At 50.8% G+C, this 24,603-nt stretch overlaps 1 protein-coding gene across 10 annotated transcripts in view; it reads right to left on the bottom strand.

Annotated features, from left to right (window-relative positions):
- The window catches only part of PGS1 (phosphatidylglycerophosphate synthase 1), a 45,613-nt gene extending 35,540 nt beyond the window's left edge, over positions 1-10,073 (bottom strand). For 9 of the 10 annotated variants that reach the window (XR_008494974.2, XR_010124704.1, XM_063656560.1 and 6 more), the window contains exon 1: positions 9,908-10,072. Coding sequence is in view for 8 of the 10 variants with exons in the window: in XM_063656560.1 (XP_063512630.1) it covers positions 9,908-10,050 (143 nt within the window). In the remaining 2 variants the exon portion in view is untranslated. Of the gene's footprint in view, positions 1-9,907 lie in introns of all 10 variants that reach the window. The other variant, XM_054456692.2, reaches the window with a different exon arrangement.
- Between the last annotated feature and the right edge of the window lie 14,530 nt (positions 10,074-24,603).

The raw sequence follows: 24,603 nt of genomic DNA, 5'->3' as shown, positions 1-24,603 counted from the left end.
AGCCATCAGGTGAGCACACATGACATACCATGGAGGGTACAAATGAAGAACCAGGCAGTCTCTGCCTCCCACAACCTTGGTAGCCTCACAGACTTACATACCTGACCCAGGCAGTCTCTGCCTCCCACAACCTTGGTAGCCTCACAGACTTACATACCTGACATCATCTAAGAACACAAGAAAAGATGCTAAAATTAAATCAATGTCCAAATAGACAGTGCATGTGCTTCAAGGCATCAAAAAGGGGAGCTGGTGATGCCTGGGCTACTGGGAAGGGTCTGCAGCATTCTCCCCCAGTGGCCTCAAAAAGCCGGTAGGATTCAAACAAGGAACTCAGAGGGGAGGATGTTTCAGGCAGGAAGTGTGAAGGGACGTAAGCAGAAGAAACTGGGCTGGGTGCAGTGGCTCACACTTGTAATCCCAGCACTCTGGAGTCTAAGGCAGGACAATCGCTTGACACCAGGAGCTCCGGACCAGCCTAGGCAACACAGCAAGACCCTGTCTCTACAAAAAATTTAAAAAAAAAAATTAGCCAGGTGTGGAGGCACGTGCCTGTAGTCCCAGCTACTCAGGAGGCTGAGGTGGGACAATCGCGTGACCCTAGAGGTCAAGTGCAGAAAGAAATAAACAGGAACAAGACCACTTTCAGCAGAAAAACCCAAGAGGGCCTCAATAGTCCAGAGAAAACACACATACACAGAGCCTACACAGGTGTCAGGGTTCACCTATCACCTCCGTCCTACCTGCAGAGACCCACTTTGGCAGGTACAGGGCTGATGAGCCCAGAGCCTCTGGGGTTATCCTAGGCAGGTCTCCTCCTTACCAGGCAGCTCTCACTGGGAATGTTCCACCAGGGCCTCAGGCCAAGAGTTCTTGAAGGCTTTTTTATGTTGGCTTCCTGTTTAATCTGTGTACTGACAGGTTTATTTTTGTTAGAGAGGAAAAGGAGCTGAAAGCCAACTACGTTTCATGGATACATTATGGAGGAGACTTAACCTTCAAGTGGCAATTTTAAATACCCAAAACAGGAAGGTGCATAAAAAAGGAGCCGAGTGTTTTACACAGGTCGCCACAATGACAACATACGCCAAGGAGACCACATCTGGACTGGTGTCACTCAAAAAAACTGAATGGCCAGGCATGGTAGCATGTGCCTATAATCCCAGTGCTTTAGGAGGCCGAGGCAGGAGGATGACTTGAGGCCAGGAGATCGAGACCAACTTGGGCAACATAGAGAAACCCCCTCTCTAGAAAAATTAAAAGTTAGCCAGGCATTGTGGCGTGCACCTGTAGTCCCAGCTACTAAGGAGGCTGAGGCAGGAAGACTGCTTAAACCCAGGCGTTCGAAGCTGCAGTGAGTCAAGATTGTGCCACTGCACCCCAGCCTGGGCGACAGAGTGAGACTCCACCTCAAAAAAAAAAAAAAAAAGGCTGGGCGCGATGGCTCACACCTGTAATCCCAACACTTCGGGAGGCCAAGGCGGGCATATCACCTGAGGTCGGGAATTCAAGACCAGCCTGACCAACATGGAGAAACCCCGTCTCTACTAAAAATACAAAAGTAGCTGCTCCTGGTGGTACATGCCTGTAATCCCAGCTACTCGGGAGGCTGAGGCAGGAGAATCACTTCAACCCGGGAGGCGGAGGTTGCAGTGAGCCCAGATCGCACCACTGTGCACCAGCCTGGGCAACAAGAGGAAAAACTCCGCCTCAAAAAAAAAAAAGGCTGGGCACAGTGGCTCTCACCTGTAATCCCAAATTTTGGGAGGCCTGCGCAGTCACATCACCTGAGGTCAGGAGATCGAGACCAGCCTGGCCAACATGGCAAAACCCCATCTCTACTAAAAATACAAAAATTAGCTGGGCATGGTGGTGCACACCTATAGTCCCAGCTACTCAGGAGGCTGAGTCAGGAGAATCGGTTGAACCTGGAAGGTGGAGGTTGCAGAGGTCACACCACTGCACTCCAGGCTGAGTGACGGAGAGAGACTCTGTCTCAAAAAATAATAATAATAATAATAATCTAACTGCTGCACATCGGCCAGGACAGAAGGAGCCAGTTCCTGCTCTGAAACTATACTGCTCGGTGCTCAGGGACCTATTTTTTTCTTTCACATTAGACAGAACCCCATGGGGGTCAGTTCCTGGCTTTCCACAATGTAACTCCTGGGAATTTGCTCAGAAAAGGTTTATCCCCGTGCTAGAGCAGCCCCCACTGCATAGTAATCCCAGCCTCCAGGGGCTGACCACCTACACAAGCAACTCCCCCATCCCAGGGAGGCTTACTTACCAAGAAAGCACATGGCCCAACCCCAAAGCCCCAAGAGACGTGAGGAAGCAGAGGCTGTGGTTATTTTACCAAAAAAGCCTAGTTACATGTCACATTCACCATTTAGAGAACTAAACCAGTACACACACAATTTCCACATCAAGACCTGGGCTCCCCTGAATCATCTCTTTCTAGACACCATCTAGCGCCCAGTTCTAGTTATGGGAAGGAGGAAGTGGTGGGGGCTGGGGAGTCAGATAATAAGCTTCTGCCACCCTTGCCTCTCTGAAGGCCACTCCTTTACCCTGGAATATTGGAGAAGTTTAGAGAATAGGACCAGGGCAAGAGCCACTGATACCCCCTAGCACCAGTGCCCCAGCATTCAAAATCAAACCAGCCGTACTACATCACCACACCAACCTCAGCAACAGCCAAAACAAATGACAGACAATGCAAAACAATCCTCAGCCTGCCATTCTAAAGGTGAAATGAGACCAGCATCTTCTCAGAGGACCAGCCCGTGGCCCGGCTCCAGCCACCACCCCAGGAAGCCTGACTCCGGAGAAAGGTTCAGTCCACCTGATTTAAGGCTTCCTGTGGAATCTGCAGGCAAATTCCCTGAACTGAGGAGTGGGCTGGGCCTAAGTGCTGAGGACCCCAGACGGAGACAGGTCCTCTCTACCGAGAGAGGGCCAAAGAAGGCAGCAGGGTGCCTTGGGGAGGGGAGGAAAGTTTCTTCCCATCATCTTGAGGAAGACCCACATCTGAACCGCTCTGACGAAGCGGTGAGCCAGGACTGCGGCCACCACCAAGCAAGGAGAGGGAAGCCTGCTTAGCCACCCAGGCAGCCCCAGGCAGGACAACGCGCCCTGCACACACTTGCCCCCATGAGAGGCCTCAGTGGGAACTGAGCTCACAATAATCAGCCAAACTGAAACAGTGAGAGCAGGAAGCAGCTGAGAAGCTATGGAACACACCTGTTTACAAAAGAAACCTGGGGGCTGGGCGCAGTGGCTCACGGCTGTAATCCCAGCACTTTCAGAGGCCGAGCAGGCAGATCATGAGGTCAGGAGTTCAAGACCAGCCTGGCCAACACAGTGAAACCCCGTCTCTACTAAAAATACAAAAATTAGGTTAGGCACGGCGGCTCACGCCTGTAATCCCAACACTTTGGGAGGCCGAGGCGGGCGGATCACGAGGTCAGGAGATCAAGACCATCCTAGCTAACACGGTGAAACCCCGTCTCTACTAAAAAATACAAAAAATTAGCCGGGTGTGGTGGCAGGCGCCTGTAGTCCCAGCTACTTGGGAGGCTGAGGCAGGAGAATGGCATGAACTCGGGAGGCAGAGCTTGTAGTGAGGCGAGATCACACCACTGCACTCTGGCCTGGGCGAAAGTACGAGACTCCAACTCAAAAAAAAAAAAAAAAATACAAAAATTAGCCGGGCATGGTAGCAGGCGCCTGCAATCCCAGCTACTTGGGAGGTTGAGGCAGGAAAATGGCTTGAACCCAGGAGGCGGAGGTCGCAGTGAGCCGAGATTGCGCCACTGCACTCCAGCCTGGGCGACAGAGCAAGACTCCATCTCAGAAAAAAAAAGAAAGAAAGAAAGAAAGAAACCTGGGGAAAACAGAAGGCATTTCTCCCTTTTGTGGGGAGACGGTTTTCCACTTCACCGTTCTGCAGCTGCGCGTGCTCTGCTTCATGGAAAACACTGGCACGCCTCGCCTTTCTCCTCAGTGCGTGTCAACAGCGCCTGGAGGCCCTACCGAGCTCCCACTTCTCAGAGAAGGGATGCCACTGAAGACAGGCAAACGCCAGGGAATTACACCGTGGTCTACACTGCACCTTTAGACATCCCTTCCACATCTTCTCCCGGTGTCAGAGAACACGTGTTTCCCCCTAGAGCTGCAGTACTTACTGTCACCCACTACCAATGGGACACATGTAACAGGCCAACTTCTTGGGGTTTTTTCAAAACAGGGTATGTAGGACTTTGATGAAAGAGTATGGTAAAGCTGGAGGGCTGTCCTCACTGAACAGGGCAGAAGTTGCGCTCTCCATACCGAACACAGGTCGGTAATTCAGTGTCCCTCAGAGGCGTGGTCTGAAGGTCCAGGGGGCCCTTCTTTAACCGTAAGGTAACATTCACGGTACAGACTCTGTGGCCTGGAACCCATCCAAATCTGTATAAAACCATGAAAAAAGAAGTTTTTAAAAGAAACTGAGCTCTCTGGATTGCAATATTTTCAGAAACTACTTTTTGAGAACTCACCCTACCCCCTCAGTCACAAATATTTAAATGTAAAAAAGTGAACTGATGAGAAAAAGCAACAGTCATAACACTTCCTGAGAAAGGCTCCAGAAACTACAAGAAGGTACCGTACTTCCTGCAACCCTGGCAGCAGGCGGCCCTTCCTGACTAATGCAAGACCTAACCCCGAGTAAGGGAAATGAGTGTGGATTCCCGTAGGTTACAAAAGACCAACGGCCTGCTGAACTCCCATAACAAGTCCGGCACGAGAGGCCCAGGCTGCCAGCATGCAGCTACATGCTGACTAGATGACTCTCCCTTTGGCTTCGCCAAAAGGAAGTCGATTACATTGGGGGCCAGAAATCCAAAATATATTTATAACCCACAATACAGCCTGGGTGGCCAAATGCACCAGGCACATCAAAGTACCTGACGAGAACCAATCGCATGTTCTATGACTCCAAAGGGCTTCAGCCAGCCTGACTCCTAGCCCCCTCAAAATTGACCCGTTTACATAAATCACATCACGCTATTACAAAGGGATTATCATTCAGACCATTTTAATCCCAGGCTGGTTTCTATTTGCCTACCAGCAGACAACTGATTGAGTCTAATTCATCACCAACTATAATATGCTCAGGGATACTCACATTAATATTCACTTAAAGCTACAATGGAGAAAAGTCAGTCTGTTGTAAATCTTTTAATTCACTGCAAGATCAAATCTGAATTATTTGGGAAAACTATGCTTTGATTCTAAATATGCCCTTCCCATCCATTATACTGCTACAAATAAACCAAGAGATGGTTATACTAAACTCTGAAGAGTAAGGAAGACTGAATCCCATCACAAAGTTCAAAGAAACGTAACTTCTGGAAATCTGGTGGTCCCTCAGAGTAAAAACTACTTACATGTTGAACAAGTGACCTGCCACTACAATGTAAGAAAATCTAGGCCAGGCGTGGTGGCTCACCCCTATAATCCCAGCACTTTGGGAGGCCGAGGCGGGCGGATCACCTGAGGTCAAGAGTTCCAGACCAGCCTGACCAACATGGAGAAACCCCGTCTCTACTAAAAATACAAAATTAGATGGGCGTGGTGGCACATGCCTGTAATCCCAGCTACTCGAGAGGCTCAGGCAGGAGAAAGGCTTGAAGCCGGGAGGCAGAGGTTGCAGCACTTCAGCCTGGGCAACAAGAGTGAAACTCCGTCTCAAAAAAAAAAAAAAAAAAAAAAAAGGAAACAAAATCTAATTGAAAATAATCTGCTGGACACCTGTTCCCCTCTTATAACTCAGAGAAGTTAGGAACCCCTAACCCATCCAACACACACACTCACAAGCTCCTCGAATTGTGAAAAAGTTTCAAACATAAAGATGATTCTGCATGTATAGCTAAAACTGAAAATAGTTTAAAAAGGAAAAAAAGTAAGCCACAGATAAATATTTCCTTGTATAGTAGGCAAGTTCAAGATTAGGAACTAATGCTCTCATGATACATTTCCCACTTGGTCTCATCTACTCCAAGTAACAAGACCATTCTGTGTAGCCGGATGACTCAAAAAAACCCTATCTGAAGCATCTGTCTCCCTCTCCTGAGCTCCAGTTCTGCCACAGTCAACTGGACACTGAACACATCACCTAGAGGAACCTGGATACTGATTAACATGACCCAAATGCACTTTACCATTATCCCCAAAACCTGAGCCTCTTCTTTACTCCGTTTTCGTGAAATGTACCAACATCCATGCACCCCATCAAAGACTGATTCTCACCCAGCCCTCTTTTCTGCTCCCACTGCCCCTGACTTCATATAAAAGCCCCCACCATCTCAGGCTGAACCAGAATCAAAAGATGGAATCTCAGAACTTGTCTTCCTGGGTCTCCGGCCCAGACTGGCTTGCTCCTAGCTCCTCTTCTTCCCTCCCTCCATCCCCTACTTGGTACCCCTAGTCAGCTCCTGGAAATGGTTTCGGTATTGGTGGGCCCTCAGAACTGCCTTTCGCTGCAGTCAATGCCACTATCGCATCTTGAACATCCACTCCCCCTCTTCTTCACGGAGACTAACTACTCCGACCCCTCCTTCAAAACAGCTCTCAGCCACTGCACCAGAAAGCCCTCCATGACCTCTCCAAGGTACTGCCATGAGCTTCTACCTACTTCTTCTAATTGTTGATGGGTCTGAGCGTCTTGGAGGTGGGGCTGTGTCTTTATCTTTGCTTCCTGAGTACCTAGCACAGCACAGCAGTGCTCAATACACACATGATGAATAAATTAATGGATCCAGCAGTCCCTAATGATAATGAGTCAGATGCTAGCTTAAGAGGAAATGACAGTGCTTCTAAATCATTAATAGAAGTAATTTTAAGTAGAGTTCTCTGTCTCTGTGGCTGTCTCTATGCCTGAAAGGAAACCGCGGCAGTAAAAGGAACGTCCCCTCACGAGGGTTCACTGGCCCTCCAACAGCTGACTCAGATCGACAACCTGAAACCTAAAATAATTCAAGCTCATGACTGCACAGAACTATTATCAATGAATCAATGATCAGCGAGTTACAAGAAACCACATCATTCGGGGAATGAGAAATTGGGAGGTGCAACTGAATAATGGAGAAGAAATGAAAGTCAGCAGCCAATAAAGGGTACCAGCCACAACAAACATGAATAACTCGAACACCAAGGCCACAACAAATCAGAAAAAAAGTGCAAACCGAATAAGGCAAAGAAAGGCTCAGAAACCTACACTACCACTCAATACCGGTCAAAGCATTTATCCTCAGTCCTACCATAGGCATTATTTCCGAGGATTACAAAGCAAGAACTTCTGTCTTAATGCCCAAGAAACTGAGTTGCTGGTTGAACTGCTGTCCCAGAGAAACAATCATCTCTCTCAGCTTAATGAAGAAGGATGAAGGCACGCAAACTGCATCCACTCATACAATTTACAAAAAAAAGAGTTTAGAAAGTCAATTTAGACTATTTCCACTGCCACACTGCCCCTCCCACCACCAAAAAACAAAAAAGTGGCTGGGTGCAGTGGCTCACGCCTGTAATCCCAGCACTTTGGGAGGCCGAGGCGGGCGGGTCACAAGGTCAGGAGATCGAGACCAGCCTGGCCAACATAGTGAAACCCTGTCTCTACTAAAGATACAAAAATTAGCCAGGCGTGGTGGCATGTGTCCGTAGACCCAGCTACTCTGGAGGCCGAGGCAGGACAATCACTTGAACCCAGGAGGTGGAGGTGGCACTGAGCCGAGATTACACCACTGCATTCCAGCCTGAGCGACAGAACAAGACTCTGTCTCAAAAAAAAAAAAAAAACAAAAAGAAAAACAAAAAAAAGCACACTCATGAGAGATTTCTTTTTAAAATATTTGTGTCAACTGCCCCAACATCCTTTAGTAATCAATTCCAACGTTGAACAATGATTTATAATGAAGTGTTTTTCATATAGTTTAAACATATAGAGGGAAATGACAAAGTCACCTAAATCTTGTCTTAGAGGGTAGAACATTTTTTTGAAACTGTGAACCAAATCTCAGTGGTTTGATGCCAGGATGTAGAAGTCATCTGACTTCACCACCCAGATGAGCAGGTCTTTTGTCAAACACTGAAAAAATGAAAATGCAAAAAATGGAGAGGCCATTTCTTTTACAGCCCCAGTACTGCTGGGTTCACCAACGTGAAACTTAGCAGGTTTCCAAGAGCGCCATCCTGCCCTGCTTCTATCACCTAAAAATTCCCCTAAATCAAACTTGAGTTTTCGATGAAAATCTTCCACCATAGATCACCATGAAGCAAGCTCTTTTCTGTACCTGGAATCAGTACACATGACTGGACCCCAGATCTCTGTACTAGATGTCTGACCCCAGGAGGTCAAATCTCACCCAAGGAGTACAGGTACAGATAGAAAATCTTAACACAATGCCACCTCAACTAAAGGAAGCAGTTCTAAGATTTTTTTTTTTTTAAAGATCAAGTGTAAGACTCAATTAAGAAATCTATTTGCAGCCGGGCACGGTGGCTCACGCCTGTAATCCCAGCACTTTGGGAGGCCGAGGCAGGCGGATCAACTGAGGTTGGGAGTTCGAGACCAGCCTGATCAACATGGAAAAACCCTGTCTCTACTAAAAATACAAAATTAGCCGGGCGTGGTGGCTTATGTCTGTAATCCCAGCTACTCGAGAGGCTGAGGCAGGAGAATCGCTTGAACCTGGGAGGCAGAGGTTGAGGTGAGCCAAGATCGCGCCATTGCACTCCAGTCTGGGCAACGAGAGTGAAACTCTGTCTCAAAAAACAAAAAAAGAAAAGAAAAGAAAAGAAAACTATTTGCACACAAGATAATTTTTTTTTTTTTTTTGAAACAGAGTTTTGCTCTTGTTGCCTAGGCTGGAGTGCAATGGGGCAATCTTGGCTCACTGCAAACTCCACCTCCTGGGTTCAAGCGATTCTCCTGCCTCAGGGTCAGCCTCCCAAGTAGCTGGGATTACAGGCATGCACCACCACGCCCAGCTAATTTTGTATTTTTAGTAGAGACAGGGTTTCACCATGTTGGTCAGGCTGGTCTTGAACTCCTGACCTCAGGTGATCCACCTGCCTCGGCCTCCCAAAGTGCTGGAATTACAGGCGTGAGCCACCACACCCGGCCAAGAATTATTTATCCCCCTTTTTTTTTTAATATTAGCAAGCCTCAGGTCAGCATGTTCTTGGCAAATGTTTATTTTAAAAGACCACTGCCTGAACAAATTGCTCCAAAGCCTACTTCATCATTTACATAACTTCAGTACTTTTCCAGAACACAGGCCCTTTGAAATGTGTAAAAAGTGTTTCGAGTGGCTCCTCTTCCCATGCCTGAGTGTTACTAAGGATTGCTTCACAGCTCTTTCTGGCAGGATGTGAGAAACGCTGTATACACAAAATCCCAGCAAGGGTGATTCACTCACAGCCAGGATTACTTAAGGAAAAGACCCCTCTGAACTCTCCGACACTCACATCCTGGGGCCGAAACCATGATATAAACAGCCTCTGGAGCTTGACCGAAGCTCCCTGAACGCACACACAGTCCCTCTTTTAACGTGTAAGTGCACGGTGGCCGGGGCTCGCCAACAAGCACGGTGTAGACGGGGAGCAAGGACTGGCCGGGCTGCGCAGGAGGCCCGCCGGCTGGACCCGGCCGATAATGGAGCACGAGTCGCCCACCCTCCCTCAAGAAGGCCAGTGAAGAAGCACATAGGTCAGGCGCCGAGCCCCGGGAGACAGAAATGGGCCCGGGAACCGGAGAGGGACTCGCTGCGGATGCCCAGGACGCTGGGGCCGGGAGTTTGAGCGCCGGGGGGCCGGGCCGCAGCCGCGAGGGCTACACTCTCAGCCCGGCCGCCTCTCTCACCTCCTGCGCTGGCGGTCCCGGTTCCTGCCGAGGCGGTCGGACAGGCGTCCCAGGAGCGCGGCCAGCCCTGGACGGCCAGGCAGGAGGCCCAGCAGTCGTCTCCAGAACACGGGTCCCGCCGCCGCTGCCGCCGCCACCGCCATGGAGACCCGCCGCTTCCGCTTCCGCTCCCGGCGCGCGCGAACTTTATTGACAAAGGCGAGCGCGGACACGGCGCAGGCGCGCAGGCGCGGAAGCCCTGGCTCGGGGAGGGCGGTGCTGCACCGCCCCCAAGCCTCAGTTTCCCCTCTGGGTTCCTCGCCTCGACCACAGGCGAGGAACAGTGGTCGCGCCGCAGGAAGGGGTCGGAAGCCCGCCTGTTAAATCCGTAAGGGCGCCAGGTGGACTACATTCCTGCAGTCACTCGTCACAGGTCGCAGAGGAAAGGATGCGGCGCAGGGGCTCTAGCACCTTCACACTTGGCTCCAACTCACCAGCTGTCAAAAAAGCTTTTCTTTGTTTGTTTTGAGACAGAGTTTCGGTCTGTGTCCCAGGCTGGAGTGCAGTGGCGCGATCTTGGCGCATTGCAGCCTCGACCTCCTGGCCTCAGGGGATCCTCTCAAAGTGCTGGGACCACTCCTAAAGTGCTGGGACCACCAAAGTGCGTGTGCCACCATGCCCGGCTAATTCTTTACTTTTTTGTCAAGATGGGGGGGTCTCACTACGTTGCCCAGGCTGGTCTCGAACTCCTGGGCTCAAGAGATCCTCCAGCCTCAGCCTCCCAAAGTGTTGCCATTACAGACATGAGCCACCAAGCCTGGCCACTGGCTGTCAAAATTGACTCCTCGGCCGGCGCAGTGGCTCACGCCTGTAATCCCTGCACTTTGGGAGGCAGAGGCGGGTGGATCACCTGAGGTCAGGAGTTCGAGACCAGCCTGGCCAACCTGATGAAACCCCATCTCTACTAAAAATGCAAAAAATTAGCTGGGCACAGTGGCCCGTGCCTGTAATTCCAGCTACTCAGGAGGCTGAGGCAGGAGAATCGCTTGAACCCAGGAGGCGGAGGTTGCAGTGAGCCAAGATCGCACCACTGTACTCCAGCCTGGGCAACAAGAGCAAAACTCCGTCAAAAAAAAAAAAAAAAAGGACTCCTCACTGATAAGTGGGGAAATTACTGTTTGAGGCTCTAATTGATAGGGTGTTCTTTAGACTTGTACAACACCCCTAAGATGTTAAACTTGAACAAAGTCTGTTCTTGTACAAAGTCTTGTAACCTGGTTAACGCTGACTCACTAAGGTGCACAGAACCACAGAAAATCCCCACCAGACTGAGGGAGGAATCATTTTTCACCCTGTTAGCCCCAGAGGCTGCAGCTCCATGGCACAGAACAGCCTCAGTAAATCTGCGTGAGATGAACAGTCTTCCACCCTCCTGATGTGCCCAAGTACACAGATATCACTGGCCCCTGGCAACACACAGTTCTATGCCCAAAAAGCTGAAGGAGCACATCCTCATACACCAAGAACACTTTTTTTTTTTTTTTTTTTGAGACAGGGTTTCACTCTTGTCACCCAGGCTGGAGTGCAATGGCGCAATCTTGGCTCACTGCAACCTCTGCCTCCTGGGATCAAGAGATTCTCCTGCCTCAGCCTCCGGAGTAGCTGGGATTACAGGCGTGCGCCACCACGCCTGGCTAATTTTTGTATTTTTAGTAGAGACAGGGTTTCACCATGTTGGCCAGGCTGGTCTCAAACTCCTGACTCAAGTGATCCGCCCAACTCGGCCTTCCAAAGTGCTGGGATTACAGGCGTGAGCCACCACGCCCGGCCCAAGAACACTTTTTGCAGCTAATTTTAAAATGGAAAACTTTGTGGCATTCTGAAAGGCAGGAGAGGTGATCTCTGATCTGTAATATGCAGCTCCCTGGCTGACCCACATAGGCTGGGACCTGGAAACTGGAAAAGCTGTAGGACATAATCATAGTGTACTGTGTTGTGAGGTTAAAATGATATGGACATGTGGGCCGGGCACAGTGGCTCACACCTGTAATCCCAGCACTTTGGGAGGCCGAGGCGGGCGGATCATCTGAGGTCGGGAGTTCGAGACCGGCCTAACCAACATGGAGAAACCCCGTCTCTACTAAAAATACAAAATTAGACGGGCGTGGTGGCACATGCCTGTAATCCTAGCTACTCAGGAAGGCTGAGGCAGGAGAATCACTTGAACCTGGGAGGTGGAAGTTGCAGTGAGTCGAGATCGCGCCATTGCACTCCAGCCTGGGCAACAAGAGCAAAACTCAGTCTCAAAAAAAAAAGATATGGACACACTGAAAAAAACACTCCAAAGTCCACTTCCACAGATTATGCAGGGAAATCAACTACACATTCCCACAAGAATGTTCATCTCAGCCTTGTTCATGATATCAGAAGTGTGGAAGCATATCTTCAGGGTAGGGGGGTTGGTTAAATAATGATACATCAGTATGTTGGAAGACCACACATTCATAAAAATAACGTGTTCTGGAAGAATATTTAATGACATTAGTGTAAAAGCCAAATTACCAAGGAGTAGTGTAGAGACCATCTCATTTCATTAAAGGCGAGAAAGAAAGAGGAAATGCGTGTATGTATACAGAAAGACTGAAAGTAAATACCCCCAAATGTTAATGTTGGTTATTTGGTGCCATTAAGGAGTTTCCAAATTGTTGACAATCAACAAGTATTTCAGATTGGCTTAAAGTTTTCTTTTGCATTTAGATAGCTTTACTAATACTACATGGAATTTGATTCAACCCTTCCAAGTTAGAAATGGTGAATCATCAAATTTCCTAACTTCCAGTAACTAGAATGAGGCCATCCATTGCATGGTTCCACTTTTGCACTGTTCCTGGCCCACGGTTGTTGCAGAGTAAACACTTGCTGTATGGCTACACCGTCATGATCAGCGGTGAGCGCCACATGGGCTGTGGGAGCCTGGTTATCATCCTAGAAGGAGCTGGCAGCTTTTCTGCATGGGCACTTTGCTGTGCGAGGTACTGAGACAAACAGCCATGGTACAGGCTCACCGGGAATTCCCAACCTTAAAGAAATGCTAGTAACAGACAGCAATATTGATAGCATGGTAAGTCACACTAATAAGTATTTACACTAAGGATAAACATCAAGGAATGACCCAGTCCCTTCTGAAACCACACATCGAGAGCCTCTGGCCTTCATGGCTAGTTTAAAACAGACAGAGCTTTCACCAGAGTGAGGCAACCACGACTTTGCCCGGGGACACATACATTTCGAGGTTGCAAAAATGTTAAATAATGGTTTTCAGAGATTGTGCAATTTTTAAATGATTCCATTTACAGGATGACAGCACATGCATTCTTCGTGTCAGGAGGTCTCATCTGGGCTAGTTACTGAAAACAAGTAGAGGAGATAAGACCCTCCCAGACAACAAAGGTGACCCAGAGAGCCTGCCTGGGAGCACTCAGGGTATCCCAAAGCTGCTTGGCCAGCTCGCAATCTGGGTTGGACACTACTGCTGTGGATGGGGTTTCTGGATTCCCATCTCAATGACTGCGGGCAAGAAGACATCTGTCCTCTGAGTCCCCCTCGCCCTCCTGCCCTCACCCACTGCCTTCTCGTTAGTCGCACTCGCTCCTTCCCAGACAGGAGGTGCCAGAGTTAGAAAGACAGGGTCGACGGGATTGACGGCAGATCCCATGTCTTCCCAAACGGAAAAGGAAACCCATTCATTGGAGGGAGAGTTGACGTCAAGGAGTGGTGGGCTGCTGCCCCTGAGAGTGGGGCAGCTATCCCAGGCAGGAAACACCAGGAAATCCTGAGCCAACAGCCCACGCCTCACTGCCTGTGATTCACTCCCTGAACCGAAAATCACAGTAACACAAGAGGAAGGCCCCTCCCCCTCTACCTTGCTTGCTGAGAGAGGGTCTCTCCCAAACACAGAGCTGTTAGCAAATTCCAAAGGGAGGAAGTGGCTGTCCGGCCCACCTTCTGCCTCCAGAGATGAGAAACTGTCCCGGGGGGCTGATCAGCTGTTTGTGAGGAGCCTGTTCTTTGTTAAAAGGAATGCAGCCTGCATGCTGGAGATGGGATGAAACTGTAACTGCCCAATGGGTTCACCTTGCCTGCCGCCCAGACAGAAATGATTTATCAAGACAGAGGCATTGCAATGGAGAAAGAGTGATTCACGCAGAGCTGACTGTGCGGGAGACCGGGAGACCAGAGTTTTATTATTACTCAAATCAGTCTCCCCAAGCATTCGGGGATCAGAGTTTTTAAAGAGAATTTGGCTGGTAAGGGAGCTTGGGAAATGGGGAGTGCTGATTGGTCAGGTTGGAGATGGAATCGTAGAAGGTTGAAGTGAGTTTTTCTTGCTGTCTTCTATTCCTGGGTGGGATGGCAGAACTGGTTGAGCCAGATAACCAGTCTGGGTGGTGTCAGCTGATCCATGAGTGCAGGGTCTGCAAAATATCTCACACACTGATCTGCAGTTTTACAATAGTGATGTTATCCCCAGGAGCAATTTGGGGAGGTTCAGATTCTTGGAGCCAGAGGCTGCATGACCCTAAACTGTAATTTCTAATCTTATAGCTAATTTGTTAGTCCTGCAAAGGCAGACTGGACCCCAGGCAAGAAGGGAGTCTTTTCGGGAAAGGGCTGTTGTCAATTTTGTTTCAGAGTCAAACCATGAACTGAATTCCTTCCCAAAGTTAGTTCGGCCTATGCCCAGGAATCAACAAGGACGGCTTAAAGGTTAGAAGCAAGATGGAGGCCGGGTGTAGTGGCTCACACCTGTAATCCCAGCACTTTGGGAGGCCGAGGTGGTTGGATCATGAGGTCAGTAGATCGAGACCATCCTGGCTAACACGGTGAAACCCCGTCTCTACTAAAAATACAAAAAAATTAGCCAGGCGGGGTGGCACGTGCCTGTAGTCCCAGCTACCCAGGAGGCTGAGGCAGGCGAATCGCTTGAACCTGGGAGGCGGAGGTTGGAGTGAGCCGAGATCACGCCACTGTAGTCCAGCCTGGGCGACAGAGCTAGACTCCATCTCAAAAAAAAAAAAAAAGAAGAAGAAGATGGACCAACCTGGATGACAGGATTTTAGTTTCTTCCTCTTCCATACAGTGACCTAATCGTTTGCTGTTGTGTGTTTTGTCTCTGCCCCATCAGAAGGCAAGCTCATGAATCTTTGTGTGCTCTGAGCACTGTGAAGAGGATCTGGCCCCAGAACCGGGCACCAATGCTGGAGTGAGGAATGCACATGGGGCCAAAGGCAGGGAGCTCTGGAGCCTCCCAGCTGGAACAGGGAACCACTGTGGTCTTGCTTTTCCACCAATGCTGGGGACAAGGGTGGCTTGGCCTCCTGGGGAGACCTCTGACCTGCTGTTTGCTATCAGTTTGCAAGCTGAAAGCTCAGTCCACCTTTTGGGGCTGGCTTCCCTGAGCCCCCAGTCTCCCCACAGGCCCCAGCCCTTTTCCTGTCTTCATCCCCTTCCAATACCTCCCCAAGTTCTCCTCTCCCTGCTAAGCTGTTACTCTGATCATTCACAGCAGTCCCTGATACCGTTCCCACCAACACTAAGCCCTAACTCCAGCTCTCCCTGGCACAAGACAGACTTCTTTTCCCTACAAGCAGGGCTCAGCATACGTTTTGGTTTTGTTTTGTTTTTTTGGAGACAGAGCCTCACTCTGTCATCCAAGCTGGAATGCAATGGCGCAATCACAATCTCAGCTCACTGCAACCTCCGCCTCCTGGGTTCAAGCGATTCTCCTGCCTCAGCTTCCCGAGTAGCTGGGACTACAGGTGCCTGCCACCACGTCCGGCTAATTTTTTGTATTTTTAGTAGAGACGGTATTTCACCATATTGACCAGGCTGGTCTTGATCTCCTGACCTCAGGTGATCCGCCCGCCCCAGCCTCCCAAAGTGCTGGGATTACAGGCATGAGCCACCAAGCCCAGCCAAGTCTTGTTTTGTTTTTTGAGACAGAGTCTCGCTCTATCACCCAGGCTGGAATGCAGTGGCATGATCTCCACTCACTGTAAACTCCGCCCCGAGTTTAAGAGATTCTCGGCCGGGCATGGTGGTGGCGGTGGCTCACGCCTGTAATCCCAGCACTTTGGGAGGCCGAGGCGGGCGGATCACGAGGTCAGGAGATCGAGACCATCCTGGCTAACACGGTGAAACCCCGTCTCTACTAAAAAAAAAAAAAAAAAAAAATTAGCCAGGCATGGTGGCAGGTGCCTGTAGTCCCAGCTGGAGTCTGAGGCGGGAGAATGGCGTGAACCCAGGAGGCGGAGCTTACAGTGAGCTGAGATTGCGCCACTGCACTCCAGCCTGGGCGACAAAGAGAGAGTCCGTCTCAAAAAAAAAAAAAAAAGAGATTCTCGTGCCTCAGCCTCCAGAGTAGCTGGGATTACAGGCATGGACCACCATGCCCAGCTAATTTTTTTGCATTTTTGTAGAGACAGGGTTTCTCCATATTGGCCAGGCTGGTCTCGAACCCCTGACTTCAAACAATCTTCCCGCCTCGGCCTCCCAAACTGCTGGGATTACAAGCATGAGCCACCGCACCTGGCCAGCATATGTTTTCTTAAAGGGCAAATAGTAAATATTTTCGGCCAGGAGCAGTGGCTCCCACCTGTAATCCCAACACTCTGGGAGGCCAAGGGGGAGGATGGCTTCAGACCAGGAGTTTGAGACCAGTCTGGTCAACATAGTGAAACCCCATTTCTACAAAAAAAAAATGTTTTTAAATGAACTAAGCCTGGTGGCTCATGCCTGTGGTCCCAGTTACTTGGGAGGCTGAGGTGGGAGGATCACTTGGACCTGGGAGGTGGAGGCTGCAGTGAGCGGTGATCACACCACTACACTCCAGCCTGGGTGACAGAGTGACACCCTGTCTCAAAAAAGCCAAACAAACAAACAAACAAAAAAACCCCACACAAATAAATAAATAAATATGTTCTACTTTGTAGGCCAGATGGTCTCGGTGGCAACTACTCAACTCTGGTGTGAAAGCCACAGACAATTTGAATGAGCCTGGCTGCAATCCAATAAAACCTTATTTACAAAAATCGTCCTCCAGCACGTGCCCCATAGTTTGCCAACTCCTGGCTTAGAAAAGTTTTCTGCTGTGCACAGTGGCACGTGCCTATAGTCTCAGCTACTTGGGAGGCTGAGGCAGGAGGATCACCTGAGCCCAGGAATTCCGGCTGTAGGGCACTATGCCAATCAGGTGTTCTCACTAAATTCAGCATCAATATGGTGGCCTCCACCAGGTTGCCCAAGGAGGGGTGAACCGGCCCAGGTGGGAAAAGGGACAGGTAAAAATTCTCATGCTGATCAGTAACGAGATCGCGCCTGTGAATAGCCACTTGCACTCCAGCCTGAGTGACAGAGTGAGACCCTGTGTTTTTTCTTTTTTCTTTTTTTTCTTTTTGAGAGAGGGTCTCACTCAGTTGCCCAGACTGGAGTGCAGTGGCATGATCTTGGCTCACTGCAGCCCCCATCTGCGGGGCTCAAGCCATCCTCCCACCTCAGCCTTCCAAGTAGCTGGGACTACAGGTGCGCACCACCACGCCAGGCTAATTTTTGTATTTTTTCTAGAGACAGAGTTTTGCCATGTTGCCCAGGCTGGTCTTGAACTCCTGAGCTCAAGCGATCCACCCATCTTGGCCTCCCAAAGTGCTGGGATTACAGGCATGAGCCACCGCACCCAGCCTGAAACCCTGTACTTAAAAAAAGAAACAACGACAAAAAACAGCTTTCCCCACAGCCGTTGCCATGTACCTGGCATGGGCCCTGCTAGACCTGTATGGCCCTAAAACTGGAAGAGATGAGGATTTCTGGGACTAGGGTCCTGAGCCTGTTGGAGCCGAGGGAAGGTGCAAAAGAGCCGAAAGTCGGAAGGAACAAATTAGACAAACACGGAAGCTCGAATCAGCAACCTCCCTGTGCAGGGATGGGAGCCGGTCAAAGCTCTTCCATTCATCATTTAAACTTTTCAGTGTGGAAAATCTTGTCATCTGCAAAACAAAACACCCATGCTCAATGGCTCCCTCGCCACAAAGAAGCCCAGGATGTTCTGGCATTTGATCAACAAGAAGCCAGAGCCCAGATTTCTGGAAATGCCTTTTGGGCAGAGCATCCTGGTTTGTTTCTCTGTCACCGGTGAGAGATAAAAGCAGCTCTAGGTTTCAGGGGAATCTCAGCCTTTTGTGGCATGGCGGGTCGCCAGCACCACCCGAGCAAGGAGCTGCAGGCTTCGAGATCCAGCAGCCCATAGCATGGGGAACCCAGTGATGTCCCAGGGAATCCCAGGGTCCCCGGCCCCGCAGCTTCTCCCTGCCCAGCCCCCACCATGAAGTAGAGGAAGAGGCCGAGCATACCTGCTTAAGATGAGGTCCAAGAGGGAAGGGCCAGTGGGACAGGAAGAGCTGGACTCCTCCTCCTGGCCAGACTTTATTTATTTCCAGTCTCCTCAAATTCAGGAAAGAGACTCAAAATAAATCCCCCAAAGTCCATAGCCTTCCTTGCCCTTTAGCTTGGGAGAGGCAGAGGTCAGGCTGAGTTGCTGCCTCAATGCCTGCAGACCCTGGCAGGGAAGGGAAGGAAGGGGAAGGTGGTCACCCTGGAGGGTGGGCCTGTGCTGACCTGGGGAGCCCATGCCCCACCTGAAGGGCCAATGGGGATGTGCCAGAATGTGGTCTACTGCTACAGAGTGTCCCATTTTTCCAAGAAAAGCTCCAGATTTAAATGTAGATGTGAAATTTCCAGATTTTCTTAATGTTGTCTCAAAAATTGTTTTAATTCTGTATAGGCCACACAGCTACTGCATCTACAGACTGCATTCAGCCATGCACACGCCACCACTCTGCATCTTTTTTTTTTTTTTTTTTTGGCTGCTTCTTGCAGAGCAGGGCTAATTCACAGGCATTGTGCCCAGAGTAGCCTGAATCTTCTGGTCTGTAAATAAGAAAAGAAAAAAAAATGCCCCAGGTGGCACAGGAAGCCAGGGAACAGGAGGGGAAGACTCTGGCTTGCCTGATTGCACCTTTCGAATGCTGACCTATGGGGCTGGCTGTCTTACCTATTCACAAACTATGTTTTCAATTTTCAAAGTTCCACAAATGCCTGAACCACCTCCCACAGGTAGAATTAAATGGGTTCTTTTCTTTTTTTTTTTTTTGAGACAGAGTCTCACTCTGTCCCCCAGGCTGGAATGCAGTGGTGCAATCTCAGCTCCACTGCAGCCTCTGCCTCCCCGATTCAAGAGATTCTTCCACCTCAGCCTCCTGAGTAGTTGGGACTACAGGTGCGCGCCACCACTCCGGGCTAATTTTTGTATTTTTAGTAGAGAAGGGGTCTCGCCATGTTGGCCAGGCTGGTCTTAAACTCCTGACCTCACGTGATCCACCTGCCTCGGCCTTTCAAAGTGCTGGGATTACAGGCGTGAGGCACTCCTCCTGGTGAAGTGGGGTCTTCTTAGCTCAGCTCACAGCCACTTCAGCTTGAGCTGGAAGCAGGGGGCTAAGGCCTTTGGGGAGTGAGAGGGAGAGTGAAGTAGAAGTGAATGGGAAAAGACAGTGGGCAGCAGACGCCTGGGCACTTGGCACCAGGGGCATGCCTGTCCCACCAGCAGGTCCTCCCTGCCTCTGCCAGCTCCCCGTCCTTCCCTCCCCTGTGTATGCCACCGAGTGGCCTGGAGGGAGGCCGGACAAGCCTGTGTGTGGGGAAAGCCTGGGAGTCTAGTCAACCAACCTGGGCACCAGCTGGAGCTCTGCCACGATCTGACTGGGAGACCTCGCACCGGGCAGGGACCGCTCTAGACCTCAGCTTCCCATCAGCCTATATGTGTTACTTCTTCAGGGAATCCCCCTTGGTTGTCCCCCCAATAGATTAGGTCTCCCCGTAATAGGCTCACATAGCTCCTGGGACTTCTTCATAGTACGCAGCACAGTCAAAATTAATCAATCCCGATATAATTCTGGAAGAATCTTGTCCTTCTGGAAAAACATCTAAGCTCCATGAGATCCAAGACTGATAAATTTCTGGCACCTAACTCAATACCTGACACATAGTAGGTGCTCAATAAATATCTACTCCAGGCAGGGTGCGGTGGCTCATGCCTATAATCCCAGCACTTTGGGAGGCTGAGACGGGCGGATCACAAGGTCAGGAGGCTGGCCAATATGGTGAAACCCCATCTCTACTAAAAAATACAAAAATTAGCCAGGCGTGGTGGTGGGCACCTGTAGTCCCAGCTACTCGGGAGGCTGAGGCAGGAGAATGACTTGAACTGGGAGGCGGAAGTTGCAGTGAGCCGAGATTGTGCCACTGCACTCCAGCCTGGGCGACAGAGCAAGACTCCATCTTAAATAAATAAATAAATAAATAAATAACTACTCAAGGAATGAATGGTAGTGTAAAACAAGTGTTATGGCTGGGTGCAGTGGCTCACGCCTGTGATCCCAGCATTTTGGGAGAGCGAGACCGGTGGATTGCCTGAGCTCAGGAGTTCAGGACAAGTCTGGGCAACATGGCAAACACCGTCTCTGCCTAAAAATACAAAAAATTAGCCAGGCGTGGTGGTGTGCACCTGTAATCCCAGCTACTCAGGAGGCTGAGGCAGAAGAATCGCTTGAACCCCAGAGGCAAAGGTTGCCGTGAGCTGAGATCGCGCCCCTGCACTCCAGCCTGGGCAACAGAGCGATACTATGTCAAACAAAAAACAAGTGTTGCAGAGACAAGAAGTGACTCCAAGCGGGTCCTGCAGCCCCCAGGGGCCTGACCCTCCGCCAGCATTTTGTTTGCAATTATCGGGGGAGTGGCTGTTGGGGGAGTATGAAACCTGGGAAGAGGCAGTTCATGTACTCCAGGTTAAGAAACTCTGAACAACAGCAACCTAAGGCCTAGTGAGTACAGTGCCGGCAAGGGGAGGGAGGAAGGAACACGTGGGGATAGCTGCCCCAGTTTCACCTTAGACGCCTTAGAGTCTCACCTCCTTGTCCTTGGTGGAGGCTCCAGCCCCACTTCTCTGCCTTCGAAGTTGGTTCAGGATCTTGGGAGCCAGAGAGAGGTATTATTTTCTTTTTTCTTTTTCTTTTACTTTTTTCTTTTTTTTGAGATGGAGTTTCGCTTTTGTCTCCCAGGCTGGAGTGCAATGGCACAATCTCAGCTCACTGTAAATCTCCACCTCCCAGTTTTAAGCGATTCTCCCGCCTCCACCTCCTGAGGGTCTAGGATTACTGGGCATGCGCCACTGCGCCCAGCTAATTTTGTATTTTTAGTAGAGACAGGGTTTCACCATGTTGGCCAGGCTGGTCTCGAACTCCTGACCTCAGGTGATCCACCAGCCTTGGCCTCCCAAAGTGCTGGGATTACAGGTGTGAGCCACCACGCCCGGCCTATCATTTTCTATTTGAACTTGTCCAACAATCAGTGCATGGCACGGTGCACACCAGGTGTGCTTCACCCTGCAGAGGAGGCACAGACTTCCCAGAGGGTGAGAGGCTCAGAAGGAAGCCTGCATCCGGGCTGCAGGAGCTTGACCAGAGGCTGCAGGCACACCATGGTTGTGAGGAGCACCTGCCCCAGAGCCCCAGGAGAGTCAGGGCACCCGACCGTGCCCCCCTGGCTCCAGCAGCCAGCCCAACTGCAGTATTGCAGAGCGAGCCGAACAGCTGCACTCAGCTGGTCCCCCACCAGCTCCTGCCTCTCCAAGGGCGCCTGGGCCCAGGACATCCCAAGAGGCACGTCTCCCGGAGACAGCATGGCCTCCTCACCCACTCCCGGGCCCTCCCCCTCCTGGGCACTGCCTCGTCTGCATTGCCGCCCAGATGGTTCACCACAGCCTCACTTCCCAGAACTGCCCTGCTGCCCTGATGTCTGTTCCCGCAGCTGCTTCAGGGCAAATAGAAACTCTTCCCACCCCAGCCTCGGACACAGCAGCGTTTGTCGGTTTGGGGTCAGAGGAGATATTGGCTAGGAGCTAACTCCTCACTCCCCACCCTCCAACTCCAAACTTGTAGCAGATGTGGATTCCTCTTTGACAAAGTGGGAAGAAACTTTCCTCCTCTTCTCACTGCGCCCCCAATATTTCATCCTCTCTGCACCCTCCTAGAGTCACCCCCCACTTACCCACTCTCACCCTCTCAACTTCCCAGGGCCCCTCTGTGGGTGGAGGAATGGGCCCCCCAGGGCAGGGGTCCTGGCACTCAAGCCCAGCCCAATCCCCAGAGGGAACGAGGAATCCGAGAAGGCGGGCGGTGGGTAGGTGGGTGGGTCCCTCAAGTGTTTTCTTTCCCCTCCCCTCCTCGAAGTTTTTCTGGGAAATGCCAGAGGCCGGCTGGGCCTGGAATGTCAGGCTTGAAAGAACTCCTCCACTGCCTCTTAGACGTCGGAGCCACAAACCTTTTTATTAGCTCCGGGGCCCCTCCTGGCGGGAACAAAGGCCTGCAAACAGGAATGCCATTGTCCCTGCCTCCCTTGGCCCGCCCCTATGCGAAGCAGGAAGGAGAGGGCTCAGGGTCAACCTGGTCTGAGACCTGTGAACTCTTCCCCTGCTCCGGAAAGGTCATCTGTGCCATAGTCCTGCAGGCTGCAAGGTTAGTCCCACGGGCCATCCTGGTGGGTAAGAAAAGAAGCCAGGGCTGCAGCCGAGGAGGGCTGGGGTGCGGCAGAGCTGAGCACCCCAGGTAGCCCAGCCCTGGGTTCCAGGCCTCAGCCCTGGGAGAGCCACACTGGAGCAGCAGGCAGGGCTTCCAGGAGGTCAGATGAGAAACAGGTCCCCCACTATGTCCTCCAAATTGGCCAAGAGAAAGGGGGACAGAAAGGAAGAGGCCTCCCTGCCTTCTCCCCTTGCCTCTAGACACCAACGCCGGACCTGAAGCTCTAGAAGGGAGGGAAGCTGATTGATTTCCCCACCGTGTATCCCCAGGTGTGGCAGGCTAGCTCACAGGCAGAAGATGCACAGTCAATGGCAGGCACTGGGCAGTCCAGCCCCAGCTGCCTCCTTGCGCTGTAGAATGCCCAGCAGTGTTAAAGACAGGGAGGCCTTGGGTTTGGCATTTAGCAACGCTGTGGTCTGAGGCCGGCATCCTGACCCATCTAGCTGCAGATGCAGCCACCAACAATGGCAACCTCAGCATCCGCCCCCGGGCTGGCAAGCCTGTGTTCACCAAGCCATGCCATGGCTTCCCGCGACCACCCTGCGGTGCCAGGTTTCCTTCCCATCCATGAGATTTGGGGAAGGGCTCAGCATCTGTCGCACACCATGAGTAAGTGGAGCCCTACAGGCAGCTGAAACCACTGTGTACTTCCCCTCCATCATGAATGAATATCTTTATTATCTTTATGACCAAGCACCTTTGCCTGGAAATGGGATTGTGACTTCGCAGAAATTCTGCAAAGGGAGAGATTAGGAAAAGGCGAGAGTCTCCTAAATCCCTTAGACGGGAAATCAGGAGGGCAGAGCAGAGGGGCCAGATCTCCCCTTGACTCCCCCAGCGGAGGGAAGATAAGAGCAAGCAAGCCTGTGACTCTCTGGCTCTGGCTTCTCTCAGTCGGGGTCCCTGCCTGGAAGCAGCTCTGGAGTGTACCCTGTAAAGGCCCAGGTGTCTCCACCCACATTTTCAGAAATGTTTTCATCTTCATTCCTTTGTCTTCAGATTAACAGGCCTCCTAATCTCCAGCGAACCATGGATGGGGCTTCCCAGCACTCACACCCTCTATCCCATCTGTATAGCTCCTGAGCCCTGCATGGAAAACCAAAAAGTACTCTAGAAGAAAGCAGGTTGTGGTCTCTAAAAACAATGGAAAAAAGTCAACATCATCCTCGACTTAGAGATTCATTCTACGTACCAGGTTCCAGTCTTAAAAAGAAAAAAAAATCAAATATAGTCTGTTTCCCCAAGATCCTCACTGGAGACGCGGTCAGAACATTTTGGTTAATGCAAAAAGAGCTACCTGAAAGTTTAGAGTGTCTGCCTTTTTCCTTTTTTTTTGGAGACAGAGTCTCACTCTGTCTTCCAGGCTGGAATGCCGCGGCACAATCATAGCTCACCGCAGGCTCTACCTGCTGGGCTCAAGCTATCCTCCCACCTCAGCCTCCCGAGTAGCTGGGACCACAGGCGCGCACCAACATGCCCGGCAAATTTTTAAAATTTTTTGTAGAGATGGAGTCTCCACTGTGTTACCCAAGCTGGTCTCAAACTCCTGAGCTCAAGCAATCCTCCCACCTCGGCCTCCCAAAGTGCTGGGATTACTGGCACGTGCCACCACGCCCAGCCCTTCTGCCAAATTTTAAAGGAAAAGTAGAAATCAGCCAAGGTGTGGAAGGTAGTTCCCTCCTTGTCCCCAGACAGGGAAGCAAATGTGCAGAAACCCAGGACTGAGGAACGTTACCTTCTGGACAGCTTGGAGCTCCATGTAGCTAGAGCACGAGGCACCAGCCGCTGAGGCAGTGGCAGCCGATGAAACTGACATGGAGCAGCGTGGGACACACACTGCACCGAGGAGTCTGGATTCATCCAGAAAGCGATGGGAGACCATGGGAGAGAATGACAAAGGGAAGGCCAGGCACGGTGGCTCACGCCTGTAATCCCAGCACTTTGGGAGGCCAAGGCGGGCGGATCACCTGAGGTCAGGAGTTCGAGACCAGCCTGGCCAACATAGCAAAACCCTGTCTCTACTAAAAATAC

Source organism: Pongo pygmaeus, chromosome 19 (genome assembly GCF_028885625.2).
Source record: "Pongo pygmaeus isolate AG05252 chromosome 19, NHGRI_mPonPyg2-v2.0_pri, whole genome shotgun sequence".
Classification (NCBI taxonomy): Eukaryota; Metazoa; Chordata; class Mammalia; order Primates; family Hominidae; genus Pongo; species Pongo pygmaeus.
This window is presented reverse-complemented; position numbering and strand designations above follow the sequence as displayed.